Genomic DNA, 24210 nt, shown 5'->3' on the forward strand with positions numbered 1-24210 from the left:
TGCGGGCCTCTCACTGTTGTGGCCTCTCCCGTTGTGAAGCATAGGCCCCGGACGCGCAGGCTCAGCAGCCATGGCTCACAGGCCCAGCCGCCCCACGGCATGTGGGATCTTCCCGGACCAGGGCACGAACCCATGTCCCCTGCATCGGGAGGTGGACTCTCAACCACTGCGCCACCAGGGAAGCCCTTATTTATTCTTTATATTTAGTTTTTGACTACCTTGATTTCAAATGATATAAAATTATTCTAAAGTTTTATTTTAGGTGAAGAATCAAAATTAATCCAGAAGATCAACTAGGCTCTCTGAACTAGTCACAGATACTCCCACTCACTAAAATGGAGCTCCATCAGAACAGGGACCCTATCTACCTTGTTCACAGCTGTACCCCCAGAGTCTCGCAGAGATAAAGCATGGTCCCCACTCTGTCCTTTCTTCTCCAAGCCTCCCACTTTACATTCCAAAGTGTTCATGGCTCCTCAAGAACAGCATGCCTTTACAAATGTCCCCTAACCTGTAATATAAGCCTGCCGTCTTTGTTTACTTGGTAAACATTTATTTATCAAAACCCAGCTCAGAGATCTTCTTCTTCTCTGGGAAGCCTTCCCTGGCACCTCATCCTCAAAGGGTAATCACGCCTTACTGTGTGCCATTTCTATTCCTTGTACATCTCTGTCCTGCTGCCCTCATCACACAAGATTACAATTGTCTGCTTCCAAGTCTGTTTTCTTATTGGCCTGTGACTTCCTTTAGGTGAGCCAAGAACATAGTGAAGATTTAATAAAAGCTGAAAAAGAGGGCATTTCTCAATGATCCACACAGTTAAACAAATAATTGCAGTAAAAATTACTATTAAATGAATTAATATTCTTAAATTATATGGCACTGAACTCAGTTACTTTACCTGTAAGATCCTTTTCTCGAAACTGTATAATAGGTAGAACCATTGTGTCTGCCAACTGTTTAGCCAGCTCTGTATGGAGAACATTAAGCTGAAAGAAAGAGAAATCTACTGAAGAAAATTATACCCACTATTACTGACACTGTCTTATTTCACTGAGGGATCACACTGAACACATCCATGTGGTTAAAGAGCTCGGTTATACTTCCTTAGCAAATAAATACCCTTCATAAAGCAGTAAATGACATAAGCTAAGAGGTATTAAAAACTAAATGCAAGTTTCCAGCTGACCGGGGCATCAGTTAAGTTTGCTAAGAGTCTCCGAGCCCACAGTTATTGTTTAAACTGTGCAAGATGTGGCTCTGTGCTCTTGATGTGAGCCACACCCACCTAGACAGGGAGAAAGCTCTGATGTGCTGGCAGCACAGGTCAGCACTTTGCCGGGCCTCTGTGTGCTCCCACCTAAGAGGGGGCTGAAGTCACCCCTGAAAGACAGGCCTGCTGGGAACCTACTAACCCTGCAACTACAGACACTGGGGGCCCGGGAATTGCCGTGGAGAAAGAATGTTCCCCGCAGAAATAACTCAGCCAGATTTCAGACATCTGACCTTTCTAAGCACAAGAAAGCTGTATTCAAATGTGCTCCTCCTCACTAGATAATTTTAACAGCCCTTGATTCTTTCTCCCCTTCTACCTCAAGGCCTTAACTAAATCCTGTCTTTGTAAATCGTCTAGGAGAAATAAAAATGATCGCCATCAGCACTACCACTTTTGAGCTCTTCTGTGTGCCGCCTTTACATGCTTTATACCACTCAGTTCCCACCTACTCTGTTAGATGGGTGTTAGTTATTATCCTCATTTTTACAGGAGGGCAAATAGATCGCCAAATCCAGCGAGCAACTAAGTGACACACCTGGGATTTTAATCCTGGGCTACTGGGATCCAAAATCTATGCTCTTTCCAACACACTGTGTGGGATACAGAGTGTGTCTTTCATGCTCACAAAGCTGCCACAACTTTAAACATGTGGTAGTCAGTAATGAACACAGTGCAAGGCCCAGACTTCCGGATATTGTGAGGGTGCTCTGGGATTCCTGCTGGGTATATAAGGGGAGGTCACCCAGCAGTCATCTTGTGGAGTAAACATCTGGCAAAGTTTTCTTTCAGCAGTGATAGCAGTCACGTGTCCGAATCCCCCTTCTGCACACGGATCTCCCCGCAACAGATCCGGTCCTTCAGGGTTGTGCTTGCAGAGGCTGCTCTGACAAGCTTAAAGACTGGCTTCAGGTCAACCATCTGTCGGGCCAGGGAGTGACAGGCCAAGAAGTCAATGCTCTCCCTATCTTTCAATCAAGCCAAAGAATGGCAGCTTTTTCTGAGGGGAACACATGAAGACAGCCATGCCAAAACATGCATTAGGATATAATGTGTTAACTACTTTTCCTGAATAGCTTCAATAAGAAATGTACTGTTTTTTGTTTTTTTTTTTTTTTTACTAACAGTTAATTAGATGAATTGGCTCTGCGCCGAATGCTCTGATATAATTATTTAATTTAACCTTTATAACAGCCTAATTTTGTGGGCTGTCCTGCTACTGCCATTTATGGATGAAAAAAACAAAACTCAGAGAGGTTAAATGGTTTTCTTTCCAGTGGTTATGCACTTCAAGAATGGCAAACTTCCTAGCTACTCTACTACTGCTTCTTAAGGATCAAGTGGTCTGTGTCACCAACTTTTTGCCTTGGGGCTTTGAGAGGTAAGGGATGATCACTTCCAAACACAGCACCTTTGCTGAGGAGAGTGCGAAGAGCACAGACCACCTCTTGGCACTTCAGTATCGTCACACGGAAAATGGGCATAACAGCATCTTCCTTGCATGGCTCTTTTGACGATAAAACAAAACATGAATAGGAAACACTCAGAGCACAGGGCCTGACACATAGTGGGCAATGAAATCCATAATGTCAAAGATTTCCTGTCTCAGATGCACTAAAAGGAAGTAATCTAGAAACCTTGCTTTTGGTACAATCACCAAGGATAAAAAATCTCTGTATGCCTAGGACATCGAATACCTGAATCTAATGCATTCTATTAAATATAAGCAACACAAATCTCTACTTTTAGTTGGATTTTTCAATTTCTGAGTCAAGTTACTTCTCTTGAAAAATTTTCAACCTGATGCAGGCCCACCTTTTGAGAAAACCACCTCAAAAGCTACTCCACTCTTCCCACCTGAGTTAACTGCTTTCACTGGCTTAGTTCTTGACATCAAGAGGCTTGTTTAAAAACTTAGTGTTAGGCTTCCAGGAGGCCATGACACTGCCTTTAAATCACAATTCTAGGCTTCCATCCTTCTGGAATGATTCACCCCCCACTAAAGGAACTGTCATTAGCTAATAGGCAAATGAAAAGATGCTCGACATCGCTAACTGTTAGAGAAATGCAAATCACAACTACAATGAGGTACCACCTCACACCGGTCAGAATGGCCATCATTAAAAAGTCTACAAACACTAAATGCTGGAGAGGGTGTGGAGAAAAGGGAACCCTCCTACACTATTGGTGGGAACGTAAATTGGTGCAGCCACTAAAGAAATCAGTATGGAGGTTCCTTAAAAAACTTAAAAACAGAGTTACCATATGACCTAGCAATCCCAATCCTGGGCATATATCCACAGAAAACTCTAATTCGAAAAGATACATGCACCCCAATGTTCACAGCAGCACTATTTACATGGCCAAGACACAGAAGCAACCTAAGTGTCCACTGACAGATGAATGGATAAAGATGTGGTGTGTGTACACGTACACACACACACACACACACACACACACACACACACAAAATGGACTACTACTCAGTCATAAAAAAGAATGAAATAATGCCATCTGCAGCAACATGGATGGACCTGGAGATTATCATATTAAGTGAAGTTAAGTCAGAGAGAGAAAGACAAATATCATATGATATTACTTATACATGGAATCTAAAACATGATACAAATGAACTTATTAACAAAACAAAAACAGACTCACAGACATAGAAAGCAAACTTATAGTTTCCAAAGGGGAAGAGGGGAGGAATAAATTAGGAGTTTGGGATTAGCAGATACCGCCTACTATATATAAAGTAGATAAACAACATGGTCCTACTGTATAGCACAGGGAACTATATTCAATATCGTGTACTAAACTATAACAGAAAAGAATATGAAAAAAAGATACATATATCTGAATCACTTTGCTGTACACCAGAAACTAACATTGTAAATCAACTATATTTCAATAAAAAATTAATTCAAAAAAAAGAATCATCATTCCCACCCATGAAAATACAGCTCTGAGTAAATATCTTAAAGTAGAAATCCTGGTTTAGGGTTTTGACAACTAATCACATCTCCTGAGCAAATCTCCTCTAGTCAAGAAAACACATAACTTCAGTGGGTGTAGACTACTGCTTCTCCCCCTGGGTTATTCATTCACTGTTAATTAAGAAAAATTCTTCTCCCCACCTTCAAAAAAATTTACTTTCTGCTCCTCTCTAATTCCATTCTCCATTCATCCTCCTCCTCTTCTGGAATAGATATGCATCCATATTATCACACACTTCAAAAAGCCACAGCAGTGGGACAGAGGACAAAGTTCACAAGGAAGTGGACAGTTTGTATCTATATCCCCGGTGCCTAGAATTGCATCTGCTAGATAGTAGGTGGTCAGTAAATGTTTGCTGAATGAATAATGCCTCGGTGAACTGATCTGTTGAATGAATGAACAGGCACCTGGTACAATTTCATATGAACGTTATTTTCCATTTTATGAACTGAAGATAGCGTTACGTTCATATCAATGATTGCACAGTGAAATGGCATCTGTACATTGCCTGTTTTGCTTATTCTCTATGGTGATATTCTACTGTAGGTACTACACACTCCTTGGAAGGTGAAACAGTTCATACCTACCTAATTTGGCAGAGGGTTCTGCCCAACACCTGTAGCATCTGAGCTCATGTTTTTTACAATTATGATTTATGTACTTTTTCTACAACAATACCTGCTTTTCACAAATATTCCAAATGTATTATACAATACAGCTACAAAAACAGTTGTAAGAAATCTCTCTTTAGTGGGTTCAATCGCACTCCCCCCAAAGATATGTTTATACCAAACACCATGTGAATATTTGGGAAAAGGGTCTTTGCAGATTCAATAAAGGATCTCAAAAAAAGACCACCCTAGGTTATCCTGGTGGGCCCTAAATCCACTGACAAGAGCTCTTATAAGAAGAAAAGACACAGACAGAAGAGAAAAAACACGAGGGTGGCGTGGGGAGAGAAGGCCATGTGAAGTCAGGGGCAGAGACTGCAGTTATGCTGCCACAAGCCAAGGAACACCCAGAGTCACCAGATGTTGGAAGAAGCAAAGAAGGATTCTCCCCTAGATCTTTGGAGGGAACGTGGCACTGCCAACAACTTGATTTCATACTTCAGGCCTCCAGAACTGTGAGAGAATAAACTTCTATTGTTTTAGGCCACCTACCTGTAATTTTATTACAGCAGCCCTGAGAAACTAATTCTCCCTCCTTAGGAAACTGAATTCTTAGAAGTCTTTCTTTCAGTCTATTGTTCATATATATACCAAAGCCTTTCCCCTCAAACCAGAAACAAATGGAACAGCATACAACCTCTTTTATGAAATGAACCTTGGAAGATAAGGTTGAGATACCTTCTCAGATATTTAAGTAGATATCTAAAAATAAAAAGTGGGCCAAAATAAAGATGAAAGAAAGTTCAAAAAAGAATCAAATAAAATGTTGCCATGTGGCTATCTTACCTCATCCACCACTTTGGAAAAGTAGTGGAGTGTAGAAATTACTTCTTCATCGCCTTTGCCAAGAGCAAAATTCTACCACCAAAGAAGAAAAGCAGCAGGTGTTAACTGAATGCTAGGGAATTCAGCACCATAGCGTTACCCCACAATACCCTGCCCTCCACCTCGACTTCCTCTCTTCTCCCAAGAGCACATCATGTCAGAGCATCTGCAGAGAACTAGAGCTCTCCCCTTGTTCTGCCCCAGCCACACGGTCAACCGCCCTTCCCAGGCTATTCCTTTATCGGTCAGCACCCTTCTGTTGAGATATAACGGTATCTTTCAGTTTATTTCCTGGAATTCTTAGTGTTGATTCACTTGTAGTCCCTCGGAAAATATGAACCCTCAGGGCAGTTGATTACTTCTGTAGGCTAATAAGAATACATCATAAAAACTTTGGGATAATCATCAGAATTTATCAGTGGATAGGAAAAGGCAAGACAAAAGAAAAAATGGAAATTGCCTATGGAAAAAAGAAAGGAAGGAAGGAAGGTCTCTAAAGGTTGCCTCTAGAGAATTCCTTTATAAGAACTCCGCTTGAGTCCTAAGCACAGCATTATATGCCACATATATATCAAGTTACCTGTTTTTCATATGCCAGCAGTTGCTTAGAAAGCTGTTGAGTAGCCAGGCACATTTCATTCTGTAGGGAGAAGAGAAAAACAAGTAAGATTTGTCCAGTGCATACAAAGTCACTGAAAAATGCCACCTCAGAGACTCATTTAAACATAATATGTATGTATCTGTAAAATAATAAAATATTTTGTTCAGAAATTATTTGGAAAACAAGACCAAAACAAATTAAAAGGTTAAAGCTTGCTTTTTCCTCCCCATCATTTATAAACTGACGTTCCTTCTGGTCATTCAGTCAGTAAACAAATGTACTGAACAACTAACATGTGCCAAACCTCCAGCAAAGACGTGGTCCCTGCCCTCATGGGGTTTACTGGGGAAGCAGACACTAAAAAATAGTTACAAGCATGAGAACCACAAAGGAAATACTGCGTGCAGTAGGAGGCTCTGACTGGAGGATCTACATGGTCCTCAAGAAGACCATGGAAGAGATGTTCTAAGCAGACCCCTGGAGAAAGACCAGGAGCTAGCCATGGGGATGAGCTTTCCAGAAGGAGGGACAAGCATGTAGTAAAAGCACCCTGCCTGTCTGAAGAGCTATAAAGCAGGGCATAGCTGGAACATGGGGTGCAAGGCATGGAAATGAGACAAGCCTGGCAACATAGGCAGAGCAAGGGCATGCGGGGCTCCATGGCCCAGTTGCAGACTTTAAGTGCAGTGGGAATTTAAGCAACATTATGACCCAGTCAGATTCTACCAAACTTATAGCACTAGGTCAGTAATGATGGATGGTAACACAGAAGCACAGCTACAATGCCTGGGAAGGCCCTTTGTGTGTTTTTCACTGACCAATACTGTCCACTTTCTTCTTCTCATATTTATCCCTCTGATCTCTGGCTATACAGCAGCCGTCTACCACCATCCTCCCATCATCAACACATCCAGCCTAGAAAACGTGTCTTATGTTTCTAAAGCTCAGTTAAGGATTCTTTTTAAGTTCAGGGTGTATTCCTAAGAGAGGGAGGGAGCTACTGGGTCTGACCTGGAGCAGATAAGGGGAGGGCACTGGCCAGCCTTGGCCTCCACTTCCTTTCTAATTCCCCTGGGTTTGCTGTTCCTTAGGGGTAAGGCCTGAACTCTGCTGGAGCTTGTTTTATTTTTCATGGGCCTCCTTTGCAAGACCCATCAGAGCCTAATCCTATGTTTTTTGGGCCTTCTTTGCAGATAACTGGTCAACCTGTTCCCTGACTTCCTTCATCTGCCCCAAGAAACAGCCATCAGTAGACCCTGAAACGTGGTGCTCTCTCTTCTCCCCCAGAATAAAGTCAGGCAAACATAATGATAATTCCTGGCTTTGGCATCCTACTGAGGTGCCACCACTTTGAAAACTAACCAGAGCTGGCAGTCACAAAGCCAAGAGGAGGGCAAACAAACAAATCCAGAAGTACTATGTCCTGGATCTAGACAAGAGCATGCAACCATTACCTAGCACACAGCAGGCACTCCACAAATGTTTGATGAATGAAGGAACAAACAAGGTTCGAAGATTCATATAAATTTCAAGTTTTTAAACAATACCTGGAATCATAGTGTGAGGGGAAAAATACTTCCTAACCCTGTAAGGCAACATCACAAATGGTGGGAAATAAAATACAGAGTGGACCGGCATAAAGCAGTCAGCCAGGAAACAGCCAGTTGACCATCTTTAGCAGTGCTGTTTTGAAGATCAGGGCGCATGGGAACAAGGGTCTTAGCCCATTCACTGAGCTGCTACCCTGCTGTATCAGAAAATCCCCATCTCCTCTTCTCTGAGTTAGCAGCAGTGCGTTTAAGATGGATTTGTTCAAGTTACCTTGGCATCTGCCTCCCCAAGCAGCCCCATGTAGACTATGACTTGCAGACCCACAGAATCATCCTAACAATAGCAGCTAACATTTACACAGCACTTAATTCATGCCAGATACCAACTAACTGCAATCCAGGCATTATGTCATTTAATTCTGACAACCCTGTCAGGCATGTTCTAATTAGTAACTCAATTTTACAGAAGAAATGGAGGCACAGAGATGTTAGGCCACCTGCCCAAGGTCACACAGCTAGTTAGCAGCAGGGCTGGGATGTGAATTCATGTCTGTCTAAAATCCACACTCTTAAACACTACTCTCTAAGATCCCAAGTCCTGCTAAGAGAAAAGACCTGAGAAGGCCATTGCCTTAGGCTAGAGTTGACAAACTTCTCCTGTAAAAGGCTAGATAGCAATTATTTTTGGCTTATGGGATATACAGTCTCTGTCACAACACAAGAGCAGCCATAAATAATTCATGAACAAATGAGTATGGCTTTGTTCCAATAAAACTTTATTTACAAAAATAAGAGGCCAGTCCAAGGGTTGTAAAGTACTGATCCTGCTTTAGACAGTAACTGTCTCAAAAGAGCTGTCCTCTGCCACAGCTCCCTCAGGAGGCTCTCCATGAAGCTACAATCCTTCAGATTCAAGGATTGAATTCTACTCTTCTAGTTTCTACTCTTCTAGTCCATTCTTTTCTTTATTTTAGCTAAGTCTAAAATATTACTCCCCCATATCTGTATTCTTTAGAGACCGGTCAACAGATACGATAACTGCCCTCCGTGCTTTCTTAACAAGCAAGTGCCACAGGCTACTTGAATTCTTCTCTCCTTTAGAAGGTACTGGCAAGCACCCCACGTGTAGTGGACACACCTGCCAGGGAGCTGCTGGCATCCGACTGTGCCCAGGTCAATGGGGGGCACTCGTGTGCCATGCGCACAACTCCACTGAGGCCAGGAAGAAGGGGCACAGCACACAACAGACAACTGCTTCCAAAATTCCTGTGTACAGTGGACTCTGCCGGGTCTCCCCTAGAAATACTTTCTGAAAGTGCTATGTATTTCAGATGTGTGTGATTTCAGGCAGCAAGATTCTGTTCTACCAGCATGATTCCACTGGGTACAAACAATACATGTACAAAATGGCCTGTCATCTGCCCTGAAAAGAAATGAACCTCTCCTATACAGAGCACATGACATGAAAAGTCTTTTAAACTAGACCAACTTTAATCTTACTCACTGTAAGATTCTACTGTACACAAAGGTTTTATGAAATGCTTTACCTAATTAATACACATCCTGTGAGGTAAGCCTGCTTAATTATCTCTTCAATAAGACTTGCAAAACTGGAACTTGCGTGAAGAGTAAATATTAGCAGTAACAATAATAAAGATAGCTGCTAACATTTACTGAGTCTTTTTTAGGACCTGACATTGCTGTTAAGCACTTTTTATATATTATTACATTTAATTCTTACAAGGCACTTATGAGGTAGGGTATATTCTTACCCTCATTTTACAAATGAGGAGAAAAAGGTTCAGAAAGGATAATACCTTTCTATAATTACACAACTAGTAACTGGCAAGGCAACGATTCAACTCAGATCTGTCAGACTCAAAATCTAAAGTCCAAGTGCTTAACACCATACTATTCTGATCTGAAATCCAAAACTGTATTTAATAGTACTGTACTCAGTGAGCAGGCCTCACAGGCGCTACAGATACCAGCATAAATCCCATACTTTTCTAGCTGTAGTCCAGCAAAAGTGGTGGCGTAAAATGTAGATTCTAAATGGAGTTCTGCGAGTAAGAGTCCGACACCCTGGAAAAGCTCTCTGGTTACTATCTATGCTATTGGGTACCTCATAGGAAGCCTTAAGAGATGACCTGACGAAGGGTTTACCGACAGAGTATCTATGTTCATCAGAACTTCCCAAGGCTGGTGCCAAGGCAGAAAGACCAGTGGTTAACAAACCCGGAAGGAAAACTGAGCTCTGGGCAAAGGAATGTTTACCTTATGGTGGCACAGAGCGCTCGCTAACTGCAACTGTCACCTGAAACTACCCAAAGGCCTCTGGGCAGGAATGGAGAGGCCAGGAGCAGAGGCAGAGGAAATCCACTAGAGTCCAAGTCGCAGTGTAGGCACTGCTTTGATCTAGGCTAAACAACTGGCCAGAAATGTTACCTAAAGCCAAGTGGCTGAGAGTCTGATTCATCACAGCACTACCCCAAAGCTGGGGTCAGGGGGTCGCACTGGATCAGGAGCCCCCGGGGGGGGGGGCTGCGCACAGAGGGAGTGGTGAGGAATGTAGCAAGGACAGAGGCTGGAGAGCTGTGTTTGGGGCAGGCCATGTGGGGATGCTTGCTGAGGACTCTGACATTATTCTGCCAGCACCAGGGAAGCCCCAAGGAACTTTGGCAGGAGAATGACAAGGTCAGATGTGAGCAGAAGAAAAATCATGAATGGCTGTGGTGGAAAAAGAGGATGACATGAGGGTCAGGAGACCACCTGAAGTCGAGTGAGAGAGAAAGAAGGCTGAGCCCGAGCCAGAAAGTAGCAGAGATATGCCTGGTATTGCTGAGGCAAAAACAACAGGCTAGAGTGAATGAGGAAGGAGGGGGAGTCCAAGACGAATGGACCCTATACTGGATGACCCATGATGGCAGTGGACCGAGCTAGGGTGCTGACAAGGGGACACAGATCTGGGAGGGACAATAAATCGCACAGAGGGGGTGTGCCGACGGTCTGGTCGAGGTGGCCCGGATGCAGTCTTTCATTTAACACCTATTTATCAAACACTGAGTGGGGCCACGGAAGGTGCTGGCCATTGGAGACAAAGACAATCTGCTCTCAGAGCTCACAGCGCACAGGGAGGAAAGAAAATCCCCCACTGTCCCTCAGTGCTCTGACCAACAAGAGTGCAGGGCATCTGGGCACACGGGTGAACGGTGCTTTCGTCCGAAGGGAGAAAAGGAAGAAAGAAAAGGTGTCAGACACCTCGGACCTGAGGTCAGTCTTAAAAGCCATTTGCTGGGAAGGCCATTTGCCAGGGCAAGGGGTCCATGTGGAGTCCTGGAAGCAGGAAGGGCATAGCAAAGTCTCGAGATGTGCAGAGGGCCTGGCACATTCTGGAACAGCCAAAGACGAAGCTAGAGGAGTAGGCTGAAACCCAGCTCACGAAGAGCTTTGCGCGCCTTGATGAGGAGTTTTTACCTCTGCCTGTGGTTACAGGGAGCCACAGAAGCAGGTGAAGACAGGGAGGGAAGGGAGGTTTCCATGTGGCAGCTCGAGAGTAAAGGATGGATTGAAGGGGAAACAAGCCCCTGACGACAGGAAGACTGCTTAGGACGGTGCTGCAATAGCCCAGGTAAGAGCTGAAAACTCACTCTCCACAGTGACAATAGGCAAAAGTCGTTTGGAATAAGGACCTAGAGACGAGGGCTAGAAATAGATTCTGAATGGCCAGGCTTTGCTGAAGAAGTGACCTTGCCCAGGAAACGAGTAGAGACTAACCAGAGAAGGACTCCTGTGGAATTTTGGAGAACACCAAGACTTAAGGGGCAGGCAGCATAAGGGTGCCAGGAAAGGAGAAAAATCAAGAATGGTGGGTAGAGACTCGGCACAGACACTGTCACAGGAACCAAAGAAGGACAGTTTCGAGGGGGTCATTGTTAATAGCATCGGGTGCTACCTGGGATGGAGGGTGGAGAGAGGCTATGAACCAGGCATTAAGCAGCCTGTGCTGCCAGTGGGGGATCGAGCCCAGACTGAGGTGCCTGAGGAGCAAATATCAACTACGCAGTGAGGAAGTGAGGAATGTACAGACTGCTCCTTCAGGAAGTTCAAGATCAGAGGACCAAGCTTCTATTTAACCCAAGTAGCAGTCCCAGGGTACAGTGCTATCATAACTACTATTATTCTAAGGCTTAGAAGGTGGTTATGTTAACAGTGAGCACTTCGTGCCAGGGACTGATCTTATACTTTACAGGTATTAGTTCTAATAACAACCTATGAGGTGGGTATTATTATGGCCTCTGTTTAACCAACAAGGAAACTCAGGCAATCATGTGACTTGCCCAAGGTCACATAGCAAGTGGCCAAGTCAAGACTGGAACTCAGATCTGATGCATCTAAGGTCTCATACTTAACCTCATACCTAATGAATGAGCCTGGCCCGGAATAATCTTCCATACTAATCTGAAAGCCTTCAATGGCAGAATGAGGGAAGGCTGTAGATCCCACATGCAAATCAAGTGCAAAAACTCAGGTCTCTGAAGGTGCTTCCAGAAACCACTCAGGGGCTCTCTACTCCCAAATGCCTTAAGCTACACACATATTTCTCTGTCCCTGTCACAGAAACCTCAATTTGACTGTTTTTGAGAGCTGTTAAAATGCACTGATTGAAACCATTATGGATAAAAACCAATTAAACAAGGGAAGTTACTCTGGGATACAAAAAGGAGCTGGCTCCCACCCATAACACACTACAAAGCTGTTAGGCTGATAAGTGTGGGTGTTCTATGGTGAAAAGAACAACCTTTGAAGACTCCCACTTCCTTAGCCTCTGCTGCCATTTCTAGAGACCAGTATGTCAAAAGAGTACAGCAAAGGGGTTCAGAGTGACAGTGGAGGTTTTGGAGTCAAAGGCCTGAGTTCAAATTCTGTTCCTGCCACTCATCAGCTGTGTGACCACAGGCGAGTTATATAACCTCTCTTATATAATAATACCTCTCCTTTATTGTTAAAGCTAAATGAGATTATACACAGGTGGTGCCTTGCCTAGTGTGTGGTATGTTTATGTGCCTAATAATATTTTTATTATTAAAATATACAGTTCTGATCCTGTCTGCCTCCCAAATCCTTCTCTCTCCCCTATCACAAGCTCACACTCCGGGATGCCCACTACTCTGTTTCCCAAGAGGAACATTAACTTATTTAGCTTGATATCTATATCTATTATCATTTCTAAAGAAAAATATTTTCTTCTTTATAATACCAAATGTATGCATATCTTCCCTTCAAGGTATTTTACTCCTATCCCCTCCCACGGTCTCACCCCAGTTTGAAAAGATACTACTCCCAACTCCAATGCAGGCTTTTACATTTTAGGATCAGGAGTTCTGCACTCCCAAAGGTCTGGTTCAGAGCAGCTGCAGAGATGAGACTGTGTTTGTGTAAGCCTGCTTCGCTGAAAGGAAGTGAGAGAGCCTGAACCACGGTTCTCACTTCGAAAAATTCCATCCAAAATGTACTTAAAAAAAAATCAACAAAACAAACAAAAAATTCCATCCAGACTGAAGGCACCAACTACAGAGGCTTGTCATCTTTTGGAGGAGAAAGACAGGTTCCAGGAGATGCCAGGTTTCACTAATACTGCTAGGAACATCATTTGACCTTCCCGTTTTCTCAATACAATGTCTGAGAGGAGAAGTAAGAAATTTACGTAAGTAAATTTCATTGTAAGACCCTAAAAAATCCATTTCGAAAAGATTTTTTAAAATTTTAACCTCTCTAGGAAAGAAACAAAATCACGGTAGATATACAGAATCAAAACAAGTATACCAAATGTATTAAATGCAAAATTTGAGCAGATTTTACTGAATAAGTATACCTATGCATCTATTCAGACACTATAGAAGTTTTAAATTTAGTCAATAGTTTGAAAGATAGCAGAGCTTTCTAAGTAACCCGTCTCTTGCTGCATGAGAAGTGTGTACGGCTTCCTTCATTCAGATGACCCATGATGGAGTACTCAGTTCCCCCATGTGCAAAGGCACATCTGACAATTAGGAGACCAGATGTGACCAGGGACTGCTGTAAAATGCTGAAAACAGCTTATAGCCTATAGCTTCATTCTACTGCTTAAGCCAAATAAAATTTAAAATCTCCCCCAAACTAGCCAAAATCAGCAAAACTGTTTGTTCACAGAACTTTCCTCTAGTTTTTTTTACTCTTCCTCTTTCTAAAACTAAGGTCCAAATACTATTCACTATATCAGAATCCAGAAACTTACCATGTGGCCTGATTTTAAGTATCTTTTATGAACATTTATCAGCAGCATAAATATGGTTTAAAAAATACAGTAATGAAAAACAACATCTTACTAAGTGCCTCTGTTTTTAAAAATGAAATTATAAAACTCTATTAATGCAATTTAACACAACTAGGTGTAAAATATTTAAGGAAGAATGTTAAATAAAACCAGGTAAACATAACTTTGGGGAAAAAAGTTGAATGAAAACATTGGTAACTCTTTTCTTTCTTTCTTTCTCTTTCTTCCCACCCTCATACATATAAACAAACTGATCAAAGAGGAGTTAGAAAGTTTTCTTTTTTATTTAATTGAAAAGAAACAAAACAAAACATCTTCAAATAAACCTGAAAAACAACTGACCCTGACCCAGCCGACCTGAATGCCACTGACCACTGCTTGTATCTGTCACTGAGTGGGCAGCACTAGCCAGACGTTCTTGCTAGCTTCTGCTGCAGGAAATGCCGAGGCAGAAGGAAGGGCTTCTGCCAGTAACCCATGTGATGATCATGTGATGTGAAGTAAAAGCTGGTTACAGCCTCTTGGAATGCAAGACCCACTTAATTTTGGCAAAATGCAGTTTTCTGGCTCAAAAGAAAAAAACGCATAAGAGAGCATCTGGACATCTCCAAGTAAATGATTCTGACAGACATGGAAAGGCAGAACAGAGACTCTTGGGAGTGGTGGAGTCACAGTCTGTAAGTCTTGGGACTCTTAAACATGAGAAAAATCATTTAATAACAATATTCAAACTACTAAAGAGCAGGTATAAGCTCAGTAAAAAATTTTCTGTTCTCTTAAATTTTGAATAGTTAGGGAAAAATACAAAACATGTAATAGAAATAAATAGGGCTTTAAAAAAATCGACAGACTATGTCCCAGTTTTTAAATGTTTTACCTAAACAAACGAGCAAAATCACAAATGTGCACATGATTCTTTTGGTCGTTAAAATTAGTTCCAATTAATCAAGTTACACTTCTATAATACAGTAGTTTGCAAATATCTATCTCCAGCCTGAACTCTGGACCTGAACTTTCAACAAGATCTCTTTCCCCACTCTTATGTCCCATGGACACCTCAAAATCAGCCTCTCAAGAAAGAATTAAGGGGAACTCCCTGGCGGTTCAGTGATTAGGACTCTGCACTTTCACTGCCAAGGGCCCAGGTTCAATCCCTGGTCAGGGAACTAAGATCCTGCAAGCCATGGTACGACCAAAAAAAAAAAAAAAAAGGAAAGAATTAAGATTGACATCCCTGCCATTCCTGCCACTGCCACACACACACACACACACACACACACACACACACACACACACACACACACACACACACACACACCCTGCTCCTCTTCCTGTATTCTCCCAACTATGCACCCTGTTATTGAAGTCAAAGACGTGGGCATCATTCTTGATTCATCCTTCACCCATCCAACCCCTTCACATAGACTCAGTCACCAATCCACTTCTTCCCAATTCCACTGCCGCTTCCCTAGCTCAGGCTACCACCCTTATGCTTAGTAGTTAATTGTTTGGGCTTTGGCTTCAGGCTGACTTGCTCTACCATGTATTAATGGGGTGGCATTGGAAAGTCATTCATCATCAGAATCCTTAAATCTCCTGACCTATAAAATGAAGATATAATAACAACAGCCACCTCAGAGTTGTTAGGGAATTGAAGTGAACTGATTACATGTAAAAGCCCCTGAAACTGCACCTGGAACCTATGAAGTATTCAATAAGTCTCAACTATCATAATCATCCTCCTTTTGGGTGCCCAGCACAATTCCTCCAGGTTAGGTGACCCTTCTCTCCTAGCGCCTCTAACACTCTTTGGTAATTATTTTTGTCTGTCTCCCAACCCAGTTGTAAGCTCCCTAATGGCAAGAGCTGAGTTTTTTCCCCATATAGGATATGAATGAATGATTAATAAAACCATGATAATAATAAATGATTATATATGAATATTAAGAGCTATGTAAAATAAATGAGTATACATGATTATTGATATATTATATTATTATTATACACTGAATGTGGTATTTATTTAGAGATCGTCAATGAGAAAAAGGAACATATTAACAGATACAGGCTTAAGTCAGCAAGGAATCAATAATGAAAAGTATCGGTTGCCATAATATTTTGATGTGTAACATAACAAATTTTATTTTTAAGTAACTCACAAGTTTTCTCTTAGAAAGTAACATACATGGGCATTTCTTGATCTTAAAAAGATCCACTTTTGCTACTCAGCAATTTATTTTCCATGGTTTTGCAAGGCAGAGATATTTGTTCCTCAAAACAAAGAAGCCACCCAACAGTTCCAGAACTGTGACTCAAGTCTTTTCAGAGGAAGCCCTTGAAAAAACATCTCTACTCGCCTGCACTGACATCTAAGACTGACCATTTATGAGAAAGACAAAGAGCCATGCCTTAGAATACTGAACCCACTCATTCACAAGTAGGAAGAGGAGACTCAAATGTTTCCCTTTGGAGTAGAATTTTTTTAAAAATTAAAAAGCAGTTATGTGGTACCTTTCTACTGGGTCTACTAGTTACAGAAAAATTACCCTATTTCTTAACCTGTGAAAATGAACTGTCCTCAGTTTTTTGAGGTGAACAGAAGAGAAAAACAATTGTGATTTTATTTCAAAAGTTTAAATGGTGGTCTTCTGACTCAAATCTCTCGACCTCCTGAGAGAAGTTCAAGGTGGGCAGAGGGCTCCCACTCTGTTCCTCTCCAGGTGAGGGGGCAGGAGGATACCTGGGCTCCATAGACGCGTTGCATTGCCTGGAGCAGCTGGTTGGTATAATCCGTGAGAGTGCCAGCATCTTCTTCAAATACACTCAGTAAAGAGCGAGTCTGCAAGAAAAGAGGTCAATTTTATTTTTAAGTGGAGAAGTTACAATGGAGGTAAAACAAACACACGCACACAGAGATATGGGGAGGGAAGATGTCTGTTGTCTGGCTTTACTTTTTTATTGCTAATACTAATATAAGCTGATTCCTAGAGCTTTAATTCAGAACTTCTTTTCTAATCCTTTAGACTACATTGCGAGGGCAAACTGAATACAGTTTGAGTACTGGGGCCAGGGAAAGAAAGCCAATTTTTAAAGGGTTAAGAAGACTCAAGGGCTATTATCATCTGTCTCGACGTTAGCCTCTACCTAAGTACCAGTAAAGTCCATCCAATAAAATAAATGTTAAAAAGGGCAGTCCTCCCTTCAAGCCCATAAACTGAACTCAATGTCTGGCCTGTCTGTATACCTGGGGTGTGGTCACCCAGCACTGCATCATCACAGCAGTTAACCATCTGTCCGGTTTTCTGCAATCCTGGAAGTCTTGCAGGGGTGTGTCATTCTTTCCACTTAAGATACTACAGTCAGGCTCCATGTCTTTCGTCATATTCTATTCAACCAATTTTCAAACTCATGACCAGGAAATTTCATGTACCATGGGCCCACCAGTGGAAGCTCTGGGCACAAAACTCAAATAGCAACTTAAGAATGCTAGCTCAGTTCCTTTGGGAAGACTACTCAGTGCTTCGAGAGCAGCTGAGCAATGTCTTAGATGAAAGGTATTTCCTCTCATTTTCATGCGTAGTGCCTGATACGCTGAGCACTGAAGAAATATTTATATATTGGACGGTGCCTAAAGAAGTATCAAGGGAGCACATAAGAGACCATATCTATTCAAGGGACTTTTGTTAATGTGTCCAGCACAGTGGGAATTTCAAATACTACATTAGTGATAATGGGATCTATATTTCAGAAAATAACCCATTAGGCATAGAATGGAGAGTAAGCTATAGAAATGTCTTTAATGAGATGATACCAAAGGCACCTTACAAAGAACAATCCATTAAGGTTCGTTATTTTCCTGCAAATGAATTTCAATTCCTTCTTTCTTTTTCTAACCTATCTCAGGTAAGAGAATAATAACTGACCCAAAAGCACCCCCAATAAACTGGAAGAGGAACCCCGACGTTTGAATCATTCTACCTTTGATTTTGTTGACAAACTCTGGTGGAATTCACAGCAGTACATGCTTATCCTGGTTTTGCCCGAGGTCTTTAAGGCTAAAAATACCTGCTCTCAGACCAATGTACTCTCTTCAGTACCAATTCTTATCAACAGAAGGATCAGAACAAACAAAACAAAAATCATGGATGTGACCCACTGGATCTCATAATCCATTAATGGATGTCAATGAGTAGGTGAAAAACATTGGTTTAGAATTCTTTATTACATCTCTTTAAAATACACTACTTGAAAAACAAAGATTGTTAAAAGACGTTTTGAGAACCTACAGTGATTGGTCTATCACTCTACATTCATTCATGTATATACTTCTGCCTTCATCCAATATTTGATGAAACGTTGTGTTGGGATCTGAGATTCAAAGGTGATCAGAACCAACTCTGTCTTCCAGGAGCTTACAGTCTACTGGGGCCTCTCAAAGGATCTGGGATCCCCTTGGGACTGTGTCAATCCTGGGTCCAAATTTAGGCTCTAACACCAATTTGCAGGGAACACTAGAGGTAATGAATTACATAAAGTGCCTACCAGTGCCTAATACCCAATGATAGCAGATGGTGCTGATTATGAAGAAGATAATGAACTTTGCTTATAACATGTTGGACACTAAGGGTTTCACATGTTACGATTTCATTTCAACACTAAAGCAACACTATTATCTACACAGTTATCTATAAATGTCATCTAATAGGAGAGAATCTTTTGGTATTTGTGGTGCCAATGCTGGAGAAGTCCTTCAATGTTTATGATGATTCTCGTTCCTTTCTTTGCTATAACAGTATATCTAAGAGAATGAAAAAGAGTGATACAACTGGATTGAGGATATTTAATTTTTTAAATACTACTGATGTCCATTTAGTTGAGTCCTATTTATTGTTTTTAATACTCTTAGAAATCAAATACATAGAATGGAAAATGAGCCACAGGATGAAAAGAGAGGGCTTATATAAATGTCCTCCATAAAGAGAGTAGAAAGAAAACTAAAACTACCATTTACTCTGTACTTCCTATGTGTCCGACACTGTGCTGAGCACTAAATATTACTTCATTTAATCCTTCCAACAATTTTATGAGGTAGACACCACAGTTACATTAATCCCATTTTAGAGATGATGAAACTGAGGCTCATCAAGGTTAAGAAACTTGCTCAACCTCCCACAGCTGGGAAGCAGCAAGGTTGCGATGTAAACCCAGGTCTGGCTGGTACCAATGGCCATGCTTTCTCCACCGCAGGAGGCTGCATCCACCACCTAGCAAAGGTGGGTCTCATCAGTGGGCATGCTCTTTGGCCCACAGCCCACCATCCTGTCTGGAGGCAGAATGCTGACTGCTTGGAGCTGACTTCTCTTGGGTCATCCTACTGTCATGCTCTCATCTGTGATAACTGCCAAAACTACATCACAAGTTTTTTTCTTCTTTATATTCTGAACATGTTTACCATGACATCCACTGGAACTGACAAAAACACTCCCGTCTTCCCTTTCTAACTTAACTAGGCCATGATCATCCTTGAAAAAAAATATAGCCAGCTATCTCAGACACTGTTTTAATATCCACATTTATCAGCTCCGCATCTGCTTAAACTTATATTTGGAAGAACAAGAATGTTCTGAGACCTAAAGAAGGAATAAGACCAAGGACCAGGCAGGTATACCAGTTGCTCGAAAGTTCCACAAAAAAATCCAAAAGACTGGTGCATATCACTTATAAAGACAATAACAGCAATCATTTATGGAGTTACTATAATATGCAGGCATGAAGATACTTTACATATGTTATTTATTCTTCATAAGAATTAAGCAACTATTTTTATTCTAATTTTACCCATGTTGAAACACAAGCGGTTGTGTTTGAGTAACCTGCAGAATCAAGATTTAAATTCCGTCCTTTTTCTACTACCCTACACTCTCAAGAGTATGCATGGACAGAAAAACGAAACCAAACACCTTAGCCTTAGCTCCACATTACCCTCTATCTTAGAATAAAGAAACTGGGTGTCATCTAATAAACTAGTCCTAGACATTTTTCACTCCTAAGAATAGCATCTAGTTATATAATGGCACAATTTTAACAGCTGTGATTGTAAAATATACACACGCACACACAAGTGTATATTTTATATATATTTAAATACATTTTAAATGTTTTAATACTTATCATATATAAGTATAAATATTATACATATATATATTTTTTAAGGTAAAAACAATTAAAACTCTTATTCCCATAGTGTGGGAGAGGGAGAGAAATGTCTCAGTAGAACCAAGCCTACTGAAAGGAAAATGTATCATAAACAAAGAGTACAGCAGGACAAAAGCCCTCCACAATGAAGACAAAACCACTAGGTAATGTTTTGAGGCATCCTGCTTGAGTTAAAAAAGGCCTGGTTTCCCAGCTGGACCTCTCACTGAATAATCTCAGAACTTAATCTTTAAATTCTCTGTGCTTCAGCTGTGCCAACTGCAAAGGAAACAAACAAATATCGTAACAAAACAGCAAGCAACAGTGCTACACTTTATCTCAAAAGCACACTACTTACAGGAAAGAGAATAAGCCCCTGGAGAGGTGTGAACTGCAGCAGCTCAAAGCAGCATTTGTGTTCCTATCACAGCAGCATTCACACAGTACTGCAACTGCTGCTTTCCTTATCTGTCTCCCAGAACAGACTGTGAACCAGCGGAGGGAAGGCATTCTTATCTTATTTGTCATTACATTCCCAGCATCTAGCAGCACCTAGCGAGGAGCAGAGGCTCGCAAACAGCAATGGAGACAAGTAGCTTAATCCCTAAAACATTTCATCTTTCATACACCAGAGGTAACCAGAAATAATACATGTATGCACAAAGACTTGTCTTATAATACACTGTGCAGCACTGTGAACTTAAAAGGGCATGAATAGATGTGTATAAGGTCAGTCAACTGCTATTCAGCTCTTCTTGGGTCACTGAGCTCAAATATAAAAGCTTCTGTGTTCATTTAATGAATCCTGTGCAACCAGGTTACTGGAGCAACCCTCATAAATACTCTACATAAAACAAGAGGAAACAATAGATGGTTTCTTAAGATCACTTCCTTTTAGTGAAACATTTTAGGTCACTGATGACAGAAAAGCCAGGTGCTAGGTAGCTGGGCTAACTTTAACAACATAGGCAGACTGCCTGGGTTCCAATCCCGGCTCTGCCACTTGATAATGTATAATCTTGGGAGCAAGTTATTTAACTTCTCAGCTCCTTGGTAATTTTAATACAGTACCTACTTCAAAAGACTGTTGAAAGGATTAGCTAAGTTAACATATGTAAAGCACTGAGAACAGGGCCTGGCACATAAAAATGCATGTATGACACAGGTGTTTGCTATTGCTTTTATTCTTTACAGATAAAACTAAGGAGTTGGATTAGATTCCTTCCAGTTACAAGTCTATGAATCTCGTTGGCAGTAAAGCTGCATTAGGCACATATCCCATACAAAAGAGCTAAATATGTTTTGATGGTTATCAAGGACCTTCCTGGAAGTTTGCTTCCATTCAAATCTCACCAAGAACCCTCACAGGGTGACACCCACGTCTCAAAAGCAATGACAAATTCCCTACATAAAGAGGAACATTAAATAGAAATGACAATGCCTCTTAACCTCTTCTTCCTCATACAAGCTCAGTTATAAATCATGCAGATATGTTAGACTTGTAAGCCCCTTAAATATTATCTGCTCCGTGACCCTCATTCTGCAGATGAGAAAACCCAGCCAGTCACAGGATGAGGATGAGTGACTCGCCCAAATCAAATGATAAGTTAGTGTTAGAGCCACAATTAGGACCCAAGTGGCCTGACTCGTTTGCCAGTCCGCTGTCTCCTACCTCACTGCTGAGCACATCCTATAAACAACTCAGAACCAGTGCCTATTCACGGATGTGAGAGCCAAAAATTCCAAATGTAACTCCTCGGTGAGCGCAACATGGAGAATCAGTTAGTGCCACTTCTTTAACCTGGCTCAGCCATCACCATATCCAGTTAGGAAAGCAATATATCTTTGCACCTCAGTTTCTCCAACTACAAACCAAGTGGAAACCCCTGTTCAAAATGATATCATTAGAAATTCCACAATATTATCTTCAGATCGCACGCAACAGGTGTGAGGATGGACAAAATGACTTCTACCCAGGGTTTTGATCCCATTAAAATGCCAGAAGTTTAGAGGCTTCAGAGAGGCCTTTGAGAAGTCAATCAGACCAGCGGATAACAATTAAAAAAAAAGAAAAAAATCACAGCTTGCTTACACTTTCTTACTTGCCTATGTAAAGAAGATCACAAAGAAATGGGCACAAGGCAACTAAGCACAGTCCTTTTGACTACTAATTCTGAACTGGAGAGATGCAGAGTGGGTGTAGGTAAGTCCATCAGAGGATCATCCCGGGGAGGCACAATTCACTAAGAAGAAAATGGAAAGGAAGCACAAAGGGATGAGAAACGGTGAAAGGAAAAGAGGTTACTCTTACTCTAATTTTTCAAGAGTTGAGATACTAGGGAATAAAGAGAGGTATTTAAATAACCCAAGGGTGCAGAGCCTCTAGGGCAGATATGAAGCTGGGGAAATGTTAATGAAGAACGAAGGTTCCCTGGGGAAAGGTGCACTGACTTATGAAGTAATGTCATTCTGCATACATTTACTACATTTGCACACCAGCTTTCATCTGCAGAGCTCAAAGGGCTTGATTCTCACCTCGGGTGCGCTAATGAAGTTCCCCTGTGCGGCAAATAGGGCAGGTATTGTAATTTCCTCTTCACGAATGGGAAAACAGGGCCAAAGGGAGGTCTGACACCGCTTGGGAAGAGGTCTAGGCTCTCTGCATCCCACTCCGGTCCTAAATCCACCAGGTCCCATCATATCAGTAGTAGTAATAGTAAGTAAGACTGACTTCTTATTTTGTACCAGACATTGCCCGCGAACAACTTGACAGGCATTTCCTTATTTAATTCTAACAACTCTAGGAGACAGGTACAATTATTCCTATCTTACGACAAAGCTGAGGCAACCCGGGGCACTTGGTGGAGCCCAAGCGTAGGCCGAGCAGCCTCGGTTTCAGCTGAGTTTGGGAAAAGGGTCGGGACACAAAGACTCCGGCCGCGGGGGGCTTTCCCGACGTCTCCAGCCCTTTCTGAGGGATGCCGGCTCCCGGAGCATCCCGGACTCAAGACACAGGGCCGGGCCCGCCCCCTCTTCGCCCCCGAGGGGCCCGGCGTACTCCCAGCCTCCACCCTGGGGCTGGTAGGGCCTCCTCGGCTTCAAGCCCTCGGGCGAGGGGGACCCGGGCGGCGGGAGGTACCTGGGGGCTGTCCTGCAACGCCTCCTCTAGCAGGAGCTTGTCCACGGCGGGCATGGTGCCGCGCGGCGGGGCCGAGGGCCGGACGAAAGCACGGAGGGCAGGTGACGCGGCGGCCGAGAGTGCTCGAGGCTCAGGCGACGAGGCGGACGACGTTCTGTGCCCAGGGCGGCCCCGCGTGCGCCCACGCCTGGCCAGTGAGTGACCGCCGCCCGCCCGCCGGCCCTCCCCTCCGCCCAGCCCTCAGCGGAGCCGGATCAACAGGAAGTGTGGCGAGCGCCCGACCCGACACCGGAAGTGTGGCGGCCCCGCTTTCCCCCCGCGCCCACCTCTCGCGGGAAACCGCAGACCCCCACGGGTCAGCCAGGCGCCAAGTGAACGTTTAGGGTGTTAGGCTCAGCAGTTAAGGGGCCGAATCTTATGCCGGTCAATGCATCTAAAGCCCAGGAGGGGGAACTCAAGAGCGGAAAGATAAGGTTTTATCTACTTGTGGCTATCCAGATTTTTTGAGTCAAGGAGATAGGAGCTAACAGTTTTGCTGATTTGAAAATCTGTGAAATGCTGTGTGAAAATCCCGCGCTTCCCGCGCCACTTTTTCTACGTAAATCTCAGTGCCCTCGTAACAGCTCTGAGAGCGGAGAGATCA

At 42.5% G+C, this 24210-nt stretch overlaps 1 protein-coding gene across 1 annotated transcript in view; it reads right to left on the minus strand.

Annotated features, from left to right (window-relative positions):
• APPL2 (adaptor protein, phosphotyrosine interacting with PH domain and leucine zipper 2) overlaps positions 1–23707 on the minus strand; it is a 53183-nt gene extending 29476 nt beyond the window's left edge. Inside the window, exons 1-5 of the mRNA XM_082849888.1 lie at positions 23568–23707; positions 16974–17072; positions 6347–6406; positions 5728–5799; positions 902–989 (exon numbers count right to left, since the gene is read on the minus strand). Of these exons, the coding sequence (XP_082706014.1) occupies positions 902–989; positions 5728–5799; positions 6347–6406; positions 16974–17072; positions 23568–23621 (373 nt within the window). The 5' untranslated portion in view covers positions 23622–23707. The remainder of the gene's footprint in view (positions 1–901; positions 990–5727; positions 5800–6346; positions 6407–16973; positions 17073–23567) is intronic.
• Positions 23708–24210: the final 503 nt, after the last annotated feature.

The sequence above is a fragment of the Leucopleurus acutus genome (genome assembly GCF_964270905.1).
Source record: "Leucopleurus acutus genome assembly, chromosome: 11".
Classification (NCBI taxonomy): domain Eukaryota; kingdom Metazoa; phylum Chordata; class Mammalia; order Artiodactyla; family Delphinidae; genus Leucopleurus; species Leucopleurus acutus.